Source organism: Atheta coriaria, unplaced genomic scaffold (genome assembly GCF_025399875.1).
Source record: "Atheta coriaria isolate IRGN ID8LTWV9N9 unplaced genomic scaffold, Caltech_Dcor_3.1 hic_scaffold_5_pilon, whole genome shotgun sequence".
Taxonomy (NCBI): Eukaryota; Metazoa; Arthropoda; class Insecta; order Coleoptera; family Staphylinidae; genus Dalotia; species Dalotia coriaria.
Window position 1 is genome coordinate 9,575,854 of NW_027045447.1, and position 21,291 is coordinate 9,597,144.

A 21,291-nucleotide genomic window follows, 5' to 3' on the forward strand; every position below is an offset into this window, starting at 1 on the left:
CAGACATTCAGTTATTGCTAGAAATCCAAATCGGTTTTTCACGTAAGCACCCAAATCCCACATGCTACGTGCGTTGAGCTGCTGTGCCTTGATGAGGATGTAACCAGATGGAAATCATCCTGTGGCGCGGCGGTCGCGCGCACGCACATAAGTAGCGCTTCCGGTCATGTGACCCGGGCCAGGGCGGCCCTCGCGCGCCGCGGCCGTGCTCGTGCATTTTAATGAGGCGGATTCGAAGAGTAGTGCCCGAGCGATTCGCGTTTCGAAAAAGTCGCCCGTCGACGACGAGGACGACGCGACGACACAATCGACGCCTTCATCGCGCTGCGTCCTCAATGAATGCCACTGTGTTCAGAGTTCACTGCGAGCGCGCCAATAATGCATAATGCATAATAGAGCGAAGTAAGCAGCACCGCGCCGCCGAGGAGGTTTTTGTGGTCAGTGCAATAATTCATCAATCTTCGACCGGGCGAACAACGCGCGCCACTGTTGTTCTCATCACAAATTTCGCTCGGCTGAAAACCGCGCGCAGATAATTTCGGCGGCTGGAAGTGATGAAACAGAAAATAAGAAAAACACAAACAACAATGATGTAATTTGTTGACGATGGTTTCGTGTTATTTTAACATTATTAGATAGTAATATTACAGTTTTTGTTTATTTACAATTTGTTTTCTTCATATAGCTACAAATGTGTATTTTCACTGCGCCTTTTGCTTCAATCATGTTTTGGCACCTCTTGCACGCTTCCGCATCTCGCTCTCTGGTTTCGCATATTAGTTCTGAGAGTACTTCCTCGTTCCGCTTTACAAAAAAATAGAATATATGTTTGGCGACGCGACAGATGACACCAGGAAATCAATTTCGGAAAAAAAGTGAACGCAACCCTTGCACACGTGCATTTAATGCACTCGTCCTTCCGAACAATGGAAAGACGAATTGGATCGCGCGAGTTTTTTCATTTCATTCAAGAAACCAGCCACGACATGCGCTCCGATGAAATGCGACAAGTTTTCCAGGGTTATAACTCGTATAAAAAATATACTCTCATTTGAAAAATTTGTTCCTACCTACACATATATTATAGTCTATACATTTTTCGATAAACTGTCGAATTTTACTCACTCTCACAACCCTCCATCATCGCATTTCAACGTTCGCAGGTCGGCCGCCAAACTCGTTTTTGTAATGTTTACAAAACTTACTACATGTGTTACATCACTCTCGTGTAATAGATAATTTTGTAAGTTAATATTATACGGCGTGATCGCAGCGCGGTGCACCACCAAATATAATTTATATTTTGGTTTGCGTTCGCAATGCGAGCACACCGCGTTAAAAAAATCCAACCACTCGCCGTGTTTTTTGCATTAATATCGGTTTCGCTTGCTTTTCCACTTGCCCACTGCGTACCAGTTTATCTGTCTCTCTCTCTGTACCAAATTTAATTACAATTGGATATTAAAAATTGTGTTTCTGAAGGACCTCATTCATACAATAAATCGTAGGATTCGCATTCGCACGCACATTTTGGTTCGCGTTTCATTTCGAACGTCGGTCGAGCTACGAACGCCGCCGTTGGCGGCAACCCTCCGCGCGCCATCCCGTTTTTTAACTAGACATAGTTACACATGTGTACCTCTACGTATGATACATTGAAGAATAGAATAGTAGTAAGAGTATTTTCTTAACAATATTTCAGTTCTGTTTTCTCTTAATTATTAAAAACAAAAAAAAAAACGTTTAGCTATAATATACAATATGTACTTAGTTTATACTTGTAAGGTAAGATATTCATTTTTAGAATCGTTGCGGGTCGTTGCAAGAGGGTTGCGCGCTTTGTGTTTTGTGTTCCGAGTTGTGTAGCTCGACGCGTTGTGAAAGCGCGTTTTTCATGTTTCAACACGCAGGACTAGATAATACTGGAGAGCCGTAACCTCGGCGTTCGGTGCGCGTGCGCCCCCTGCTGATGACACACCACCATTCACCACCACCATACCGCAGATCATCGTTGCGCGACGAGGCGCGTCTTCCCGTTTCGTTATTTTTTCGTATATGATCTTCGCAGGGGACGCGACCATCGCGACGTCCTCGAGGCACTGGCGAACTCACAAAAAGCACTTTGCATTATTATTATTTCTCATTTTTAAATAATTTTCAACAGTCGTTTAAAAAAAAACTTTTTACATTTTAGTTATACATCCCCGATATTTACAAAAAAATAAATTAATATAAAGTATATGCATTGTAGCGCCGTTGCGCTGATGACTACAACAACGTAGTGTTCGTTTGAATTTGTGTCAGTTTTCAGCGCGCACCACTAGGTTCGCTACCACTAGGTTCACTGTAGCACTGCACGCCCGATTAAAAGTCTGGCGTCGCGTCTAAGAGACGCTTCTCGGGCGTGTTGATAGTCTGTGCGGTGCCGACCAGGGAGGTCGTCGCTTTCGGCCGACACCGGCAGCCAAGGCGTGAGTGCCGCGCATAGCATGCCTCCACCACATGCTTGCCGCACTGCAGCGGCCAGTAGAAGAGGAGGCAGGGAAGCACGCAGGAAAGTGCGGTGAGACAACCCCATCGTGCCGCCCGACGATCGGGCCCGCAGTTGCATGGCTCGTCGACGCAGGCGTCGCCGCCGTCCGCCTCCGAGCAGTGGTAAAAGAGGCCCTTGACGCAGCATAAGCAGGATGCGTAGTCGATGATGGTGTCGGCTGAGCAGTGATACGTACTCGTCCAACACTCGGGAAGCGGCCGCGGCTGTTGACACGAAGGGCAGCTGCAACGACCGCACTCGCCGCAGATGATCGACGGCCTCGTATCGTGGATGGCGGGCGATGGCACGGCCGCCTCCTTTCCGAAGGCGCCGGCCGACTGGGGCTGCTTGGTGACAGGCGGTAGCAATTGCGCTGCCGGTGGTGGCGGGATAGGCAGGCGCGTCGGCCGCTGCACGCGTGGTGGCGCAGTGCTTGCGGCAACAAAAGCCACCGGTGGTGGCGGCGGCACCTCGCGGTGCGCGGGCCGGATGGGCGTCTCCACGTACACATTGTCGCTGCGCTCGGTCTCGGGGCGCGGCGCCAGCAGCGACACCTGCGGCCCTCCGGCTGCTGCGGCGACGAGGCCGGACAGCGGCGTGGGCGCGCTTGTCACCGGCGTCGTCGTCGTCGGCACGAACGTTGTGGCGGGCGGGCTACGTAGGGGTGCTAGCGGGGCGGTCAGCGGCGCCGGGGCGCTCATGATGGGCGCCCGCGGTCGGTGCGCGCGCGGCAAGGATGTTGGGCCACCATGGTGAGCCATGTGGCCTTCGGATCTAGCGCCCTAACCACGCTCCACCTTGATCCGTCATCGTCGCCAGCTGGAACAAAGCAAACACACACCGATTATTGCACCGATCTCACACAATTCACCTACAACTACAATAGAATCACATCACGTACGCCGCCGCACAGTGCGCGTTACTCACGCCGTGCGATAGACGATTATTCACCTTGACATTTGATTTTTACGCCGCGGCGCGTCGATATCGCGAGTCGAGCGTGCAATTTTTTCCAATCATTTTCATTCCGAGTCATGTGAATGAATTCATTCATTCATCGCGCAGCGAAACCCAAACGAATCATACGCGCTCACCGCGATTAATGACGATGCAAAAATTAACCACAGCCGTAGAAAAGATGCAGAAAAAGCAGAAAAATTCGCTTGCAACACAAGTCACTCCTCGATAGTAGGAATAATAATAATCTCCGAAACGTTAATTGGTACATGGTACGAGGAGGCATCGCGCATCGGATCGCATACCTACTTACACAGAAATATTTCCAGCACGATAGCGAGGAGATAGACGCGTCTATAAGCGACGATGCCCATAAGAAGACACGATGCGCGCCACGAAACGAAATGTACCGTTGAAAGTTGTTTAGTTAAATTGTTCCGAACGGAATTCCAAGAGCTAGGCATAAGCCAACCAGCGCAACAATTTGAGACATTGAATCTTTTGCACAACTACAACTCTGGAAAGTCTGTATGTATCATCAATCGATTGATACAGAGGAAGTACATCCGGCTAATGAATAAACCAGTCGAGTTAAGAATTAAAATCTAGCCGAGACTCGGTTTGAGTTGGTTCAAGTTTCGGTGGGCGCTGGAAAATGTTGTACACGTACTAAATCTACAACCCCGCACTTTTTACAAAAAAGAGTGCGCGCTCGACACTCATAAATATGCAATAATACGACTACGACGACGACGACGGCGGAGAGCTGGAGTAGCTGAGTATGTTTCTCGTTACCGGTCGGGCCGGCGTGGGCCGCCTCGCGAGCGAAGGCTGCCCACTGAACGAGCGTCCGCGTCCGACCGACCGACGCACACATACCACCAGCGCGCGCGGCCAGGAAACCAGGAGATCTGTGGGCGCGCCACGGACCGATCAGCACTCACACTCGGCCGTCTCAGGCAGGCATACACCTGGTTGTGTCTCTTGTGTGTGCTCGAAGCGCAGCCAACGCGCCACGCACACGCATCTCGCGCTGAGAGACTTCAACGCGCCGCGCCGATTGGGTGGAAACCAACAAAACAAGTCAACAATGAATGAGCGACGAGCACACAAATGGCGAAAGCCTAGGCGAAAAAAAAAAGGACGACATTCATAAATCGCACCGAGAATATATACAAAGAATAAGCAGACTTTCTGGACGGATTTTTAGAAGCCGAAGAAGACGAAGATCATGAGAGAGGCTGACTCTGCGTTCGCCGGCCGTCGTCGTGCGGCGCGCTCCGGCGCGCATTCCAAACGTTTCCTACCCCGAATCGCCTGCGGCCTTTCAACATATTGACATCAGATACGGATACCACGAACCGTGGAAAAGATGAACCACGAAAACCTCAACGTCTCGGAACGCACTCAGGTCGATATAACTACCAACTGCATGTGTCGCGAACGTCGGTTTTGCAAACGTTGAGGTGCTTCCCGTGTTGATGACTTCCCTTGAATGAAAGCGTATATGCGCGCACATGACTGCGTTGTGACTTAAGTGCGTGTGCGTGCGCCAGCCGAGCGCCTACGTTAGAGTATTTAAATAAGAAAGTTTCCATCGCGGCTGGCGTCGCGCGCGCACTGACTTAAAATAAGTACACTTAAATATACACATGCGCGCGCGCGCGTTTGCTCGCGGAAAACTCACTTTTTATTGCGGCCGTTGCATGCGACACGTAGGGTCCTCCCTGGCGCGAGGCTGCATTCGACGCGCTCGTGCATGTTTCGCCAGGAAGAAGAGCCGGAGAATAATCCCAAAAGGAGCGGCGCACACGTACGGTGTATCCAACAGCACTAACGCATTCGATATTCGTGGTTTTTCAAATATCGCAATACACTTGGCGCGCACACGCACTGTTTCACTGGATGCCAGTTGTATGTATTCAACACTCACTCGCGAGCCAGTTTTATAATAATCCTAGTTTTGGCTTGGGAGGACTGTGAGCGTTCTCGGGTGCGAGAGCGGCGTGCGGCGCACTAACTGCTCGCTCGGCATTGTCGTCGGATACTGAAGCGCGAGCGAGGCAGGAGCCGTAGTAGAGCGAGCTGTGGCGCGCGGTGGGAGCGGCGCCCCCTTCGCCTGACAAGCACGAGTGAGTACGCATTATACCAACACCTAAGATTAGAATGAGAGCAAGCGAGCGCTGCGGATGCACGACGCGATCTTGCGACGCTAGCGACACTCGGCGGTCGTTCCATGCGTTTGGAGTGCGCGCGCGCGCGCTCTGCCCGCACGGTTTTTATGAATGAACCCGGGGCAGCCATTATGAATGGAATACGTAGTACATTCAAAAGCGGCCGGACGCACGACGCTCGCTCGTCCTCGTCGCGCGCTGCCTGCCTACTCGCTCGCGCTCACGTACTCCTACGTTTGCGCTGCTTTCAACATTTTCAGCTAGTTTTAGTGCGAAAAAAACTTGAAAAAAACAAAACTTGTTATCCGCCATTACAATTTCGTCTGCACGTAGATGTAAAGATTTAAAACAGTTTTTAAACAGTAAGCAGTAAAACAACAAATCAAGTGGTGTTGTTTTGCTTACAGCGTCGTCGCTCTGGTTCTCGTTGTCGTGGTGATGGTGATAGTTACGTTTCGAAATTCATTCATTCATCGAGCGTCGAGCACACGCACCAACACACGCTCGCATGCAAACGAGTATTCTCGCGGACGCAGCCCGTTCGTCGTCCGCCGCGCGCGGCAGAGTCAAGTAACCTTCAAGAAATATAAAATTCGACCTCGAAAATAATAAAAATATGCTATATGGCGATGGCAGCGAGTGCACCGTGTGTACACTGTACACAACACACACACACGGTTATTACTTACATGCTTAAATACAAAACACCTACACCCAAGTGCAGAAGAAAACATTTTCACCGATTTAACTGTAGTCGTGCACAGGCAGTTTTCGCCTTGCGCGCAGTTTACGATTCGTTCACGTATTGAAACACAATCCGACATCGATTCGACGGAACTCGTGTAACATGTAACACAATTGAGTGTGTTTTGTTTTTTGGGCGCGCGGATGTTGAACGAAAACGGCACGTACGCCGATGATGACGTAAAGCACGAACGTCCCCAAACGTTCGTCCTTTCTCAACGGGTTAAGAACACAATTAAAAATAAAAACATTAAGATGGGTTGAATTCTGAGAAACCATCCAGTGGACATCACTCTAGTGCAGAGGAAGATAATCCTCGGCTATTAAAAGCGAACAGAATGTATTGTTGATTGTTGATGGTGAAAACAAGTTTAAATAAGTTAAAAATGTCCATCTTCAGGTGGTAGCAATTATCGTTGGTTCAAAAATTATGCCATTATGTGTCCATTTTTTGGCCCGTCTAGACGAGATTTGTGCGACGCCTGTTTTGCATCTCACGCTTGATTTCTTTCACTTCCTTTTTGGGCCTCGCCTGTGCTCTGCTCGGCTGGCTTTATCTCCGGAGGGAAAAGCACTTAGCCTGAGCCGGCTGCCTCTCTATCAGCAGCGTCTTCTAAAAGTTGTAATCATTGAAAATTGCCATCGTCGCGCGCAATAAAAGCATAAATATTTAAAGTGCTCATAAAATATGACGCGACGTTATTGTTGGACGCGCGCCGAATTTCAAAACCTCCACAAAAGGCAAAGATTTTAACATGACGACGACGCACCGCACCGGAAGATGTTGTAAATATAATTGTGTGCATCCGGCGAAGGCGTTTCCGGATTAGAAACTTGCAAACAATTCGATTTTTTCTTTCTTGTCTAAAATCCAAACCAATACGTGTATATGTATACCAGAAGATGAAATGAAGATAGTCCGAGAGGAAGTTCACAAATGCCCCTTGTTTCCGTTTCCTTTACGTGTTTACGGCGCGGCGTTAGGCAAACAAGGAGCTTCCTCCCAAGACGCACAACACAATCCATACAAAAATACACTTGAATGAAACTCACAGTGTGCTAAAATTTACTACGACTACGCCACTGCAGCGAAACTCATTCAACTTCTAGGAACCTGATCGTGAGAGATCTTCATGCGAGCGGAAGCATGCCTACACGTCCCCCGGACACACCACACCCCTCACGCCCATATATAATTTCGGACTTCCGGTTTTTTTTTCTTTGCCTTTTCTCAACAACGATGTGTGCGCCAGATGTCTTTGCCTTTCACAATCCACATCCGCAAGTAAACTAAACCCTCGACTATTCATTCATTCATAATTTTCACGATTGCAAACGAAAATCTAACACAAATTAAATAAATTTATCTTATCGGGAGCAATGTGCGTACAGTGCGTTCGACGTCCGTCGTCCACTACGATTAGTCGAAAAATTGACACGATAAAAGCAAAATTAAGCTTCTTATCTGTATGTGAGTGTGAGTTGTTTTTAACGACGCTGACGTTCGCGAACAACACACACTCCCGAGCCGGTTACAAGGTGTAATTGTTCACTTATCTTACAATGTTGCACGAAATTGCTCAAAATTTACATACAATTATGATGATCGACGCTTGCGGTTTTTTTTTTCCAACGCGTTGTTGTTTTCGCTATCACATCCAGTTTATTGCTGCGTTTTGTTGGTTTTTGTCGTTCGGCGTTGACAAAAACGGATGCGACACATCCACGGATATTACGCGCGCGTTGTAATAATTTCTCGCGAGGTCAACAAACTGAAAAATGTCTTCCACACACTTAAATACACTCAAATTTTGTTGGCATACGCATGAAAAATGTGATTGAAACTAATTGCTTGTTTTCCTCCGAAAAGTTTTTAAACAATATCCAGTTTGGTGGTCGTTAAAACTAAATAATACTTGTTATCAGCGCTGATAATGAACCAAATTATGTGTATATATTGTGTATATTGTGAAACGATTAGAGGCGGTTAATCAATGAACGCGCCACAAACGATGAATGAATCGAGGCAATTTTATTAATTTATGTTTACCATCGGGCTGGCGCAAGCGTAATGTCTTAATTTATATTTATAGCTGGATCGTTGGCTCGCTGCTCGTCCGACTGCGCCCGGTCGGTCAATAATTGGCAATAATCATTGTTTCATCGGAGTCAATCAGAAACGAAACTCGCTTGAATTGCCAACAAAATATATTTAATCAAATCAATAAATCCACAATAAAAAAGAAAAATTTAGTAAAAATAGAATTTTCGAGAAATTTACGTTATGTTTGTGTGTTTGTAACGTGTACAATCCGAAGGAAAAGCACAACACTGAAGCCCACGCCAACATTTTCCAGAAGATAGTAGAATCACTGCGTTACTGCATAGAATACCATAAGATAGGCGTGTTGCTTGTATAGTCAAATACGAAGAAAATAAAGATGAATAATGTCCAAAGGTGAGCGGTGCATGCACGAAACGGAGATGCCGAAGGTGAGGCGCGTCTTCGGTTCTTCGTCGCGCGGAGTGTACACGCGGCCTCTGGAAGGTCGTGCTGCTTGCTTCGGTATATGTGTGAGTGTGTTGTGTGCGATGCGATGCGTGTCGACCAAAACACGCACGGTAAATATTCACATAATCACGGTTTCACATATTCAGCAAAACAGTACTTTAAATTTAGACCATTTTTTTCTTCTTCTTCTTTTTCTTGTCTTAAAGTTATAGCTATGCGGTGTGACTTATTTGATTTTTTTAGGCAGGTTTACCTTTAGACGTCCTTTGCGCACACAAAAGGGATGATTGTGTTCATCTCTGTCTCACATACATCCACACAACTTGATTTTGTCCAAGACAAAAAAAACAACAACGAAAAATCGACCGAACGACTACTGGCTGCCGCTCTGCTGCTCGCTTGGCTTCGACGATATAATAATTTACATCATTCGACCATTTCCTGCATTCGTTCTTCGTGTTTTTTTTCCTCTCTGCGCGTACGCCGAGCGTGCATCGTGAAGCGTGGAAGGAACGCGCTCGTCATCCCACAAATCTGTCCAGTCACGTAAATATCGAAACGGTAATTTGATTACGAAACTGCTTTTTTGCCCATATCCCGAGAGTCGCAGCGCGCGAGCCTCACCTTTGGGTCTTGGTAAGTGGTTTTTCGATCACCTTGCGTTTTACGCGCGCTGGTGTTTTTATTTTCTTCACGTCTCGCGCACGTTTCGCGTTAGTTCTTCCGGTCATTATGTTTCGCTGCCAAAAACTTGATTTTCGAGTGGAAAATAAAACCCACTAGAGAACTGGAGGCAATTTTAGCGTTGATGTGCGCTTTGCAAGCTGCCACAAGTGATTAATATTAATCCGGCAAGGAGCGGCCCATTTCGACTTGACCACAACATTTAGCACCCTTTTTCTTGCCACCGGTTTAAGCCGATTATGGGAGCGGCCGAGTGCGTAAGTAGCGAATGCACTTAAAAGACAATAAAACGACACTTTCGGAACGCGCAGCACTTCTTCAAACCGCTTGTAATCCCTTTAACGAGTAGATTCCGTGAAGGCAGATCGGTTCCAAGTAAATTTCGGACCGGAAATAGTTTTTTCCCTTTTTTCCATCGAAAATCTCAAAAGCATCATATTTATAACCCTCTGGGTTGGGGCCTACACAGCCTACCTACCCATTTAAAATTTATTTTGATGCTTTTTTTCGTCGATGCAATCACGAAATCGGTAGGCGACGCGCGATGAATGGACCAGCATCCTCTTCTTCGGATGATGGTTGGTCGCATCGCGCGCTCCGATTTCGATTCGGTTTCGTTATTATTCAGTTATTCAAGGTAAATCGTTTTTCTGAAGCACACACCAAGCGTTTAACACCTGGCACACACTGGCGGAACATGTGCACGCCACGGCGCGCACCGCATCGATAAACACACACTCCGGGCTTCGGAGGGACCTGAAAACACGACCGACACGATTCGGAGAGAAACACCTGCACGACTCGGGCGCGCACCGCCGCGGACGTGCAACGTGGTGCCCCAGCATACATATCCAGCGCCTGAGAGACGCTCGGCTGCTGCTGTGTTGATGCACATGCAATGCATTGGGTGCGTTTTTAAATTGGCTTTTGTCCGCACCACACGTCCATTCGTTATGTTCAACTCGGCAAGCGGAGACGAGAAGACGCGATCAGAAAAAAAAAGGAATGCCCCGCGTGCCGGAAATCGACCTTTCCTATATAGAGGCCATGCGGGCAAAGAAATAAATATGATATTTTTAGAAACAACAAGTTGCCAACACACTACTCATTGAAAATTCGTATTTGTATTTTCTGTGCGTGGTTAAAGCGTGTAACCCGATTAAAGACGATTTTGAAACATCAGCATTTCCTCTTTTAGGACACAAATAGAACATGCAGAGGTAAACATATCGGATTTACGTTCGGCTGCGTTGTAAGCAGAAAAAATGTTAATTTTCGTTTTTACGCTCTACAAGGTGTTCGCATAAGAAATCCAAGCAAACCGCAGGCAGCTGATGTTGATTATGTACTCCATCTCACTGCACAACCCCTTCTTATTGCGGTGCACCGCAGCACAGACCGCAACCCTTGATCAAACTAGTTTTTTGCGCTGGTGGCTCATTGTTCATCATCTTTCTGGCGCGGTAGCAGCGGCTGGCCGTGTAGCGACCGGATCGGATGGGCGCATCGGACGCGCGACGGCGACGCGAATGAATGAATCGAAGCGGGATGGAGCGCGTTGACCTGCCGCCTTGGCTCGCCTTCCTCGCCTCCTTGCCGTGCGCCTACCGGACGGCTACCGCGCTACGCATTCAACGACGTACGTGTGCACGCGGCTCGCGCCGAGCGCGGGGGGCGAAGGACGCGCGGCGGCGACGGCTCTCCGAGAACGAGACGCGAACGACACGACGGCCAAGAGACCCGGACCACGGGGGCACATGCATACACATACACATACACACACAACCCGCGACTCTCTTCTCAGGACCGGATTTCTTGCGCCAAGCACGTGCTATGATTACTTATGCACCAGGCACGGACTCAACGCGAAAACAATCCACCGTATTATAGTAACAAAAAGCCAAACTCATCATTCAACAAACGCTGCCTTGTTTGCGTCTATATCTAGAGCGGATGTGCCACTCGAGAATACAACAATTAATCTGCCGATTCAATCGAGACCGAAACAATTGAACGATAATTATTATCGATAAGTACTCACTCCAATTCTCGATGACAAGCCTAATTCGTATACATTACGCGATGTGTTGGGAAAATTTCACTGCGGTGATATCAATTTTTATGTTTTGTTAGTACGTCGCTGTACGGTTTTCTGTAGTTTTGTAGTAAGTAAAAAGTCATTTCGCCGCGGGTTATAAATGTGGGTTCGGTTATACGGCATGGCCGCGCGTCGCGCGCGCGCGATACAGGCGAGATTTTTTCGTTTTCTTCCTTCGAGAACCACGACCGAGACGACCGCGTAGCGACCGACGACGACCAACTCTTTCGCTTCACTGGTCGACTTGGAAATTTATTATTTACATCTCTTCAGCCGGCTGGAATCGGGAATTCTATGACTGGAAAAGTTTTCAACTAGGAAATTTACGTTTAGGTACCTTTAAAAAGTCCACGAAAACGGCGTGATTTCTCTCGATAAATCGCTTTATAACGACGCGCGGCCTGCTCCGCTTGTTGCTGTTACACTTACATTCCGTGCTCTTTCGTAAGACGAAACGGATGTAAGTAATATCTGATTATCTCCAGCATGCACGGCCATCATTGTATGCGCACATGCATATATAGCCTGCGTATCGCGATATTAAACCGCACGTTTATGTTTTATTTAGTTTGTAATTAAACTACGGGCCAACAGGAAATTGTAGATTTGTCATATCCTCTTAATACTAGACTTTAATAACGCGTTGTGCGTTTTATTAATGAGCTAATGTTAACGTTAACTTGAAAAATGTGCGTTTTATCAATTAAATACAAAATCACCTGATCCATGAGAGTCTACGAATTTATTTAAAGCCGTAAATAACGTAGCTATTTTTGTAATATCTACAAGTATTTGTTATTCGAATCGTTATCATGTCATTGCATCGTTTACTCGAACGATCAGAAATTCGAATTGTTTACGTGCTCGACTAGTATTACTATTATTGTGCCGGCAGACAAGTGATAAGCGCAGTAAATGCGTACGATTACCACCTATTACCTCCTATAATTAGCACAAAGCACTTGAATTCATGTCGCAGGAGGAGCGCCCGCGCCTCGCGCGATAAAAACTAATCGCCGGTGACAATCGTCACAATAATAGCTCGCGTTTCTTTCCAATTCCAGCGGAGGAGCGCTTAGGTTTTATGCCGGGCGCTGACGATAAGATAGCGCCGCGAACAATGCGTAATTATTTACATCCTGTCGACGCTGCCCGTTCATTCAAACTTTTCGCGCGGATCGAATCGCTTATCAATTTTCGTGCCGGCATTGAATTGCATGTGCAACGGATACTTACTTTGATTACGCTGTGATGGTTGTTTTCATCGGTTGTATCCGTCATGGAGGTAAATTCTAAAAAATAAAAAACAATTTTTTATATTTTTTTATTTTGTATCAGAAAAATGTATGTAAATGTGCGTAGTTAATATCAGTGTAATTAAAAATAACCGAAAACGACTTGTTATTCATTCGAAGCGCGTACGCATAACATTTTTAATTGATATTTAATTTTAACCGCCCTATCAGCTCGCACGCATGTTTGGTGTTTTATGTTTCCCCAAAAAGCAGCAACAAACGCCGAATGCCGTAATCGGCGTGGCACCGCGTATAGTGTGTGTAGTTTTTATCGTCCGCGCGGAGCATCCAGCACGGGTCAACTCGTCGGCCAGACGGTTTTCGATTACAAATTATTATGCCTTTTTTTCCTCTCTCGAGCGAACTGCCCGGCGAGCCCCATCGGGCGGGCAGCGTGTGTGTGCGTGATGTATCGCTTGTTTGGTTGTTGTATTAAGAAATTATTAAAAATTAGCATCGCATTATGCTACGCGCCGATAACGCGCTTACTACACACATATTTCACATAAATAATCATCGCCGATATAAAATAAAACATCTAGAGTAGAAAATCACCGAAAAATGATTAACAATCACTTTTTACCAAACAGGTAATTACATCATGCGTCACACACGTGGGAAAATTACAACAATTTAATTTTCCACACTTAGCAGGCAATAATTACAACTTAAACTTGAAAAATCGTTAAGGAATTTGATTTGATTTCGATGCTGATGAAAGTAAAGTGTGTTAGCGCCGTGTTTTTGTTGATTTTTCGTGGCCGAGCAGCGTATGTTTGCAATAACCCCGGTTTGTAACCTCCGGCGTGGTTAGATAAGTGAGCGCACAGCGGCGAAATTGTGCGTGAGGAGCAACACATCGCTTTATCGTTACACATTTTAATATCGCAATCTGCGCGTCGACAATGATATTATTGTGACGAGCGTGACGACATCTCAAGACACACACACACATGTACTCAGACGCCACACCATCCATCCAGAGGAGGTGATAAAACGGCGCTATCGCACGACGCAAATTGCCAAACAGGTAAACGCACGCACATAATATCGCAAATAACGTTCGACTCACGCGAGACGCCCAAAGAAAACGCACTGCGCGTGGAAAGAAAAAAATGGAAATAGCGCGCATAGTGGATGGGATTGTTTGCCAGGGCCCGGATATATTTCGAAAGAGATAACCTCTTAGATATAATAAAACCGCTCTCGCACACATTCGAATAACGATTCGACTATACACCAAGCGAATACGAATATGGACAAAACTTTTCTGGGCATTTAAATATTTAAAATTAAAAACTAAAAACAATACATCAATTTAAATCGAATAAAATTTACTTATTCTATGCAATATTAATTTATAAATACAATTTATTTAAATTTAAGTAAAAATATAAAAAAATTAAATTTTCTAAATAATATGCTTGGGATCATACCGCTAGTGACAACAAAAATAGAATAAAACTTGATTAGAATCGAATCGAGAATCAAATAAACCAAAAATTTCGATAAACACCGTAACCGTTTTCTGTCTGCGAGCATGAGCGTCGGAAATGTTTATGTAATTTCGTTTGAATCGCGCGAGTCTCGCACAGTGCGTGTGCGTGCGTTTGTGCGCTTTTTTTTTGCCCGATGAATGCGGCCGTTTGTGTCTGTGAGCCGGTGCGTTGCGGCTGTTTGCATTCGATTGAGTAACCTCATCGAAAACGCTCGGGAAATTATGTAATGCATAATAATCAACTAACTTACAAGTATATTGACAAAATTTGACAACATTACAACACAGCGCCGCGGATAACCGAATCAAAAATTCAAAGCGATTAAAAGTCTCCTAAAAATATTTAAAGAAATTAAATTTTGATGTGAGTGTGAAGATTTTTTTATGAATCAACACGATTGTGTCGGGATTGGTCGCAAACGGAACAATAGAGCGACAGCATTGATTCCGATTCATGTCGGCGGTGGAGAGAAGACGGTGGTGGCGGCGCTGTCGGCGGCAGGCTGCCATGAATCGCGAGAGGCGCGCCTCTGTGTTGTCAGCCTGTGAATGGAAAGGAAGGTTTGCATCGTTTCGCATCATAATGAATGGACTGCTCTCGCGCGATTTGAAGGTTACGCTCGTATTATGTTATAATACCACACAATCTCAATCATCTAAAAAAAGTTTCCAATTCATTTTCATTTCGTGTGTTCCTTACACACACACATATATTGTGAATGTGTATGGTTTTATAGACCGACTAAATTGTTGTTTGTCTCGCGCGTGACGTCCGAATCTAAGGTAAATTACTTGGCGTGGGCGTGAAAAACTATCCGTCTTTAGTCGTTTCCGACGGCCGAAGGCCCAGCGCAAACATTCCGGCGGCGAAATAAGTTGGAAAAATATGTTTTCGCGTTTTCTCGCACATTTCGGTAGAGATAAGAGAGGAAAATGCAAGGCAGGGCGCGGCACGGCGTCGCCGGCTGCGGCTGGCTTGGCCGTACACACCGCGACGACGCCGTGTTCTAAATTCGTCCTCGTTTTATAAATAGCCGCACACCGGATATATAAAAACAGTTTTGTTTGGATTACGTCGAACGAATATCTTAAGCGGCGAGCAAACGTGGCTTTTCAAAATGCGTTCATAACTTTAAAATCGAACTTTTTTGCGTTTTCGATCAAATTCCAAACACATCGAGAGGTTTTTTTTTGCTGTAAACTCGGAAAATACGCAATCAAGGTGTGTTTTGCGCCTAATTAATTCGCGCGCGGTAATAGATTACACCTCGGCGTTTCGAGGCGCCAACCGGCGCACGGCACGTCATAACAAAAATCCGGCTGTGGCGCTCGCAGCGGTAGGTACGCAGGATGTGTTTTTCAAATATGTATAACGGTGTTTAATTTATGGGTTTCTTCAAATATCTGCGGGCGGAATTGGAGCTGCGCGCGATGGCACGCCATCCGACGTCCGAGCGGCGAAAAATTAGTTCAATCTACTGTACTATCAATTATTTCATCGAGACGGAGCGCGCGACGCGAGAAACAGAAACAGAAGGCGAAACATGTTCTCGAAATTTGTAACTCAAGTCGAGCGCGGCGTGGAATTTTTACCTAAATATAAAAGATCACGTTACAAAACAACAAATTCCACCAAATTTACGAACCCCAGGAGATTATGAAAACACAAAGCAAAACTCGTCGCAAAGACTAATTAATCATCGAACGACTGTTGATTTTTACTACGCGAATCGCGGGCGTTTGGGAAGAGATGTTTAAACGAGTGTAATTGCACGTCGAAGCAAACGGCCGCGAGTGAGTTACGTGCACGAAGAAGACCAGATTTATCTTGTAAACAGGATGGACGCGGAATTTTATTTTTAGCCGCGGCCCGCGCGCAGAAAATCAGCAAATCATCGGCGGGACCGAACACCGATTTACAAGCGCGCGCTGGCAAACGTTCTCTCAACTATGATGGATATTACTCGCTTGCATGCACCGCGAAATATGCAACAAAACACCACTTAAATAAAACCAACCGAAAAGAAATTACCGCCGCGTTTATACAACAAAAAGTGATTATTTGACTTTTTAACGACACACTATGCTGTGCTTTTAGCATACTAATTTCCGAAGAAGTTTTCCAAGAGAGGATGTACGCCGCCCAGGCGCAGGAAACCAGAATGCAAGCAGCGACCGGAAGGAACCTCGACCGCCACCACTCTCTTGGCATGCACTCCCATGCGGCACGGCATAATCTCAATGACAGGAAATAGCCGAGACGCGGCGAGATTCGTTAATGCAATCAACACCACCGACACAATCGGCAAACGGCCAACAATGTGTCGATAATGTAATAATTACCACTACTTATAAGGTGAATTGACTCGAGTCCATCACACCACATACAGACTTAAACATTAACAAAACTAATTCGTACAATAAGTTAATGCATAAACAATAATTGTGTGCAGCGCATGCATAATTCATGCGTTTTACACTCCAACAATCTTTTATTTATTCATCATTTGTCCGTCGTACGTTTCTCGACATACACAGTGTTCATATAGCGCTCGGCCGCGTTTTGTTTACGATGTGCTAAAGACACCCCTGAGTAGTTTGTGCAACATGTCATGCGCAAATAGTTGCTGCGCATATAATAAGCGCGTTTATAAAGCGATATGCGATACGTTTCGTCAATGACGAGCGCGTTCGAATAATGAATGAACACACCGCGGCGTGCAGATACGCGCCGCGCATAGCTAATTAACTATGCACATTCGCGCGCATACGAATTGCAGCGCCGCGCGCGAATGTTTATTTATTAGCGGCTGCAGGCCCGCATTTCGTTCAATTAATATTCGCCGGCGTTCGCTGCTTCATTCACACACGACGACGGCACGGCGCGCGAGTGTAATTGCGGTTTACCTTTTTTGTCAGCGAGCGCGAACGCGAAATTTCAGCATGCTAATGAATTGCAATTAATATCGCGCGATAATTATGACGTTACCAGCAGAGCGCATTGAATGAACGCGCAGCAAAAACACACCAATAACACTGAAAAACAAAACGTTCGCGTTGGCAAAACTATGAAAACAAAGATATAAGAATAATTATGTCGATTTGTGTCGTTTTCTTATCGCTTATCGCGGCGTGTTTTTCACGATTTTTGTTTTGCGGTTTGCTTCCACGGGAGCGCAGTGGGAGCAGGAAACCACAATACTGAATATGTAAAACTTTCCGATCACGTCTGTATGCTATGCTGTGCATTGAATGGTGGATTCGTGCGCTTTTTTTGTAAGGTTTTTCGTAGGTTCGTCAGTGGGTATGTAACATGTGCACACATGTTCGTTAGGCGCGTTAAATTTCGAAATTTAGAGTGCCGCCTGCCGCCGGCTTCGCGAGTGTGTGCTCTGGTGATGCTGACGGACATCCTACTTACTAGTAATGGTCCGTTTCCCGGGAATAATGGCGACCAACAACCGTCATGCCACCGCGGCCGAATGCTCGAGAGCGCAGCAGCCGCAACCGCCGCAAATGCTGGCTGCTCTGCTGCCGACTTGTCAAAACGACATCAACGCATCACAATACGAAAAGAAGACAAGAAGAGAAAAAAAACACACACACACAACATACAACGCGAAATTGATACTCGATCCGCGCGTTCTCTGCACAGCTGCAAGGAAGGCTTGAAAAGAAGCTTGCTGCTCAGATAAGCATCGCCTTTTCATGCTTTGATTTTAATTTCTGTACACACGAATTGAATTCGATGCACGGGGCGCACGCACAGAAGCGCACATTACGTGCGCAAACAAAACCAAAACAATTCGACAACACGTGCACATCAGTAGTCTCGCTTCAAAGCACAAACGCAACCAAAATAGACGAGTCATAAAAACAGGAATATGTGCATCAAGAGGAAAGAAATGAGTTAAAAATCGTCGCCAGTCGAAATTTTTGGTCGAGTTTTTGTTGGTTACGAAATTGATCGCTTGTTTTCCAGAGCAAAAGCTGCGCGCAGCGAACGGAAGCTGTATATTTAATACTCGTTGCCATGGGGCATGTAGATATTACGATCTCTCCTTCGGTCCGGCTGTGGCTGCTGCCGTGTGCGCGCACACCAAATCTCAATATAAACTTTACCGAAGGAAGAATCGAATATTATTACGCGAGACTCGCGACTCGCGGCCGCGGTGTGTTTCAGCTCCGCGCGCGGCTCTCTCGCCTTCGTCGGCTCAGCATCAGCGCAGCAGAGCGGAGAGAAACTCAAATGAAAGAAACTGGCGCAAACGAGACGGCCGCCGGAGCGGGAACAGAGCGCGATATACAAACATGACGACACATTGAAAGCCCTTCCACGCGAGAGCGCCGCGGCCGCGCTTCGCTCTCTCGAGTGCTGCGCGGCGCGAGAAGTTGTACGCTGCGTTTTTAGGGTGAATGAACTACTTTATAACGAAACGAATCAATGGGTTCGGTTTAGAATCACAGTGTGTGCACGCTGAGAGAACCTACGCGCGGCTCTGCTCATCGCATATCGCCGCTCTCCCAGAGCACTCCCGGCAGCCGCATCCCGACACAGATGAAAATCATCAAGAAGACTAGAGCATAGATTCGCGCTTGGTCGCACTCGGAGGCGTAAATATCAAAGGGGAAACCTTCGAAAATTGGAAAGTAAAACGCCTGCGAGCAGCGTGTGTCGATGAATGAACGCCGAGCGAGCCGGGCGCGAATTTGAATGAGTTTTTGGCAATAATAACGCGCCGGCGAGGCGAGGCGGTGTTGACTGTTGACGTTAGTGAAACGGGAAAAAAGCAACGCGACGGAAATAGCTGCGCCGCGAGTCGCGCACGAAATTAGCAGGGAAATTTCGTGAATCGCCCCCGCGTTTTGGCGAAAGACGCGACCACGTGCTCCGCGCCGTCATGTTAATACGCGGATTAGCATGCAAGACGCACTTGTTTACTACCTGAATCGGTTTCCCAACCGCATACGCACCGAAATGATCGAAACCATGTGAGCAGCAGCTAGTTATGCGCTCGCTGCCTGCCGCGAACGGAAATCGGGCTTGTTGATTTCGACCGCCACGAATAAATATTATGGCATAACAGAGCACACGATAGAGCGAACAAACAAAATCCGCGCCAGCGAGCGGCACGAAAATCGAGCTAAAAAAAAAAACGCGCGCTGACCAAACGAGAAATTCGTTACGAGGTCATGCAAGGCTATGTATGTAATTCATGCGGTCCGTATGAATGAATGCTGGTGGCGTAAAACAAGTGCTTTAAAACAAACAGATGTTTGTTAATATAATTGCTGGGCGCGCGAGGAAATGAAATGTTTGGGTCGCGGACTCACCTAAAGTTTGGCACTCCACATGAGCGGCTGGTACAGACGCCGATGACGACGTGCGAAACTCATCAATGCGAAATGTAATTGTAATCACTGTCGTGTTGTTGCTGCTGCTGCTGCGGCTGTGTTATCAATATTTAGCGCACAGCACGGGGATGTTTGTTCACTTGCTTTTAACTCTCCTGGGCACCGCACAACAAAACTGGCTACAGCGACGAGCGCTTTTCTTTTCTTTTCACACTCGGCTCAGTCAAATATGCGTGGTCGTAATCCCAAAATCGTGTATCGAAGGCGTCGATGATTCCCGTGCGTGCCGCGGCGCGTCGTATTCGTACTGAAAAACGCACTAAGCTGGTAAGCTGGTACTTTCGACTCCGAGCGAATGACGCGCATCGCGCGACGCGAACGCAAACTGGCGCGCCGACGTGCGCTGGTGCCGGAGCGCGGTCGAGCGCGAGAGCCAAGTGTGCGCGGCGCGCTCTCCTTGCGCTGCGCGGCGCGCTTTCCGCGCCCGCGTATCGCTGGTTGCGGCGCGCTATTCGCGGAGCGCGCGCGTCGCCGCCGGTCGAATTTCGGGTCGTGCGTGCATCGCGACGCGGCCCGCCGGCGATCAATATGGTCGATCCGCGCACGCACTGCCACACGGTTGCGCGAGGGTGCGAAGGTGGTCAACGGGTACGGGTGGTTGGGGCACGTAATCAGGCAGATGTTTGTGACACACAGTGAGATGGCCAGCGCGACCACAGCGCAGAGCGTACGTACGCCCGTATCTGCTGATGTTAGTGGTGTTGTTGCCGCTGCTGCTGCAGCTCCTGCTGCCTGCCGCCCGGCCACAGCTGCGCCTGCGCCAACCTCGCCTTGCTGCGGCTTCCGTCGCGCGGCCCGCGCGCGCCCACTCGCGTCGATATATTCATTCATGTCTCTCCGTGAGTCCATGCCGATGCCAACACGCGAGCGCTCGCCGCGCGCGCAGGCAAGTACTTATACGGATGTATTAGAAAACATGAATGGGAATTCACAATTTTATAGCGGGCGCGACGCACATCGGGGCATCGCGACCTAGTCTAACGGAAGTGGCACTCGGAACGCGAGCGCCCGCTTTTTCTTTCGCGAATCCTAGTCGTCGTCGTCGTCGTGCGGACTAATGAACCGAGCGGTAATTACGATTCGCGGCTATTGTGGCGGCCGGAAATGGGCCGGCTCGCCGATGCGATTCTGATTTCTTTCAGCCTCGCTGCTGGCGAGCGGATCAGTTTCTTAATCGGGCGATGGGTGGCGATTACGTCCGACGCCCGCCGCAAATCGCACATCGCGCACGTTTCTAAATGCTAATTTATTACGCACGCAAACTGCCGAAGAGAATTCACATAAAATTCGCGGGAAGGCGTATAAATCAAGCAATAATCGCCTGTAACCACGAATAAATACCACGAAATCGACAGTTTCCGAGAAGTTAAAGGACCTAGAC

General features: G+C 47.3%; 1 protein-coding gene across 2 annotated transcripts; it reads right to left on the minus strand.

Moving 5' to 3' along the window:
- Positions 1-593: 593 nt before the first annotated feature.
- sty (sprouty signaling antagonist) lies at positions 594-20,632 on the minus strand. 2 transcript variants are annotated; one of them, XM_065302446.1, is made up of 3 exons: positions 19,830-20,632; positions 12,939-12,994; positions 594-3,352 (listed from the first exon to the last, which is right to left on the minus strand). In XM_065302446.1, the coding sequence occupies exon 3, from the start codon at positions 3,292-3,294 to the stop codon at positions 2,365-2,367; it is 930 nt and encodes a 309-aa protein (XP_065158518.1). In that variant the 5' UTR covers positions 3,295-3,352; positions 12,939-12,994; positions 19,830-20,632; the 3' UTR covers positions 594-2,364. The 2 variants fall into 2 exon arrangements, with proteins under 2 accessions (XP_065158518.1, XP_065158519.1); XM_065302447.1 differs by lacking the exons at positions 12,939-12,994; positions 19,830-20,632 and adding an exon at positions 5,178-5,619.
- Between the last annotated feature and the right edge of the window lie 659 nt (positions 20,633-21,291).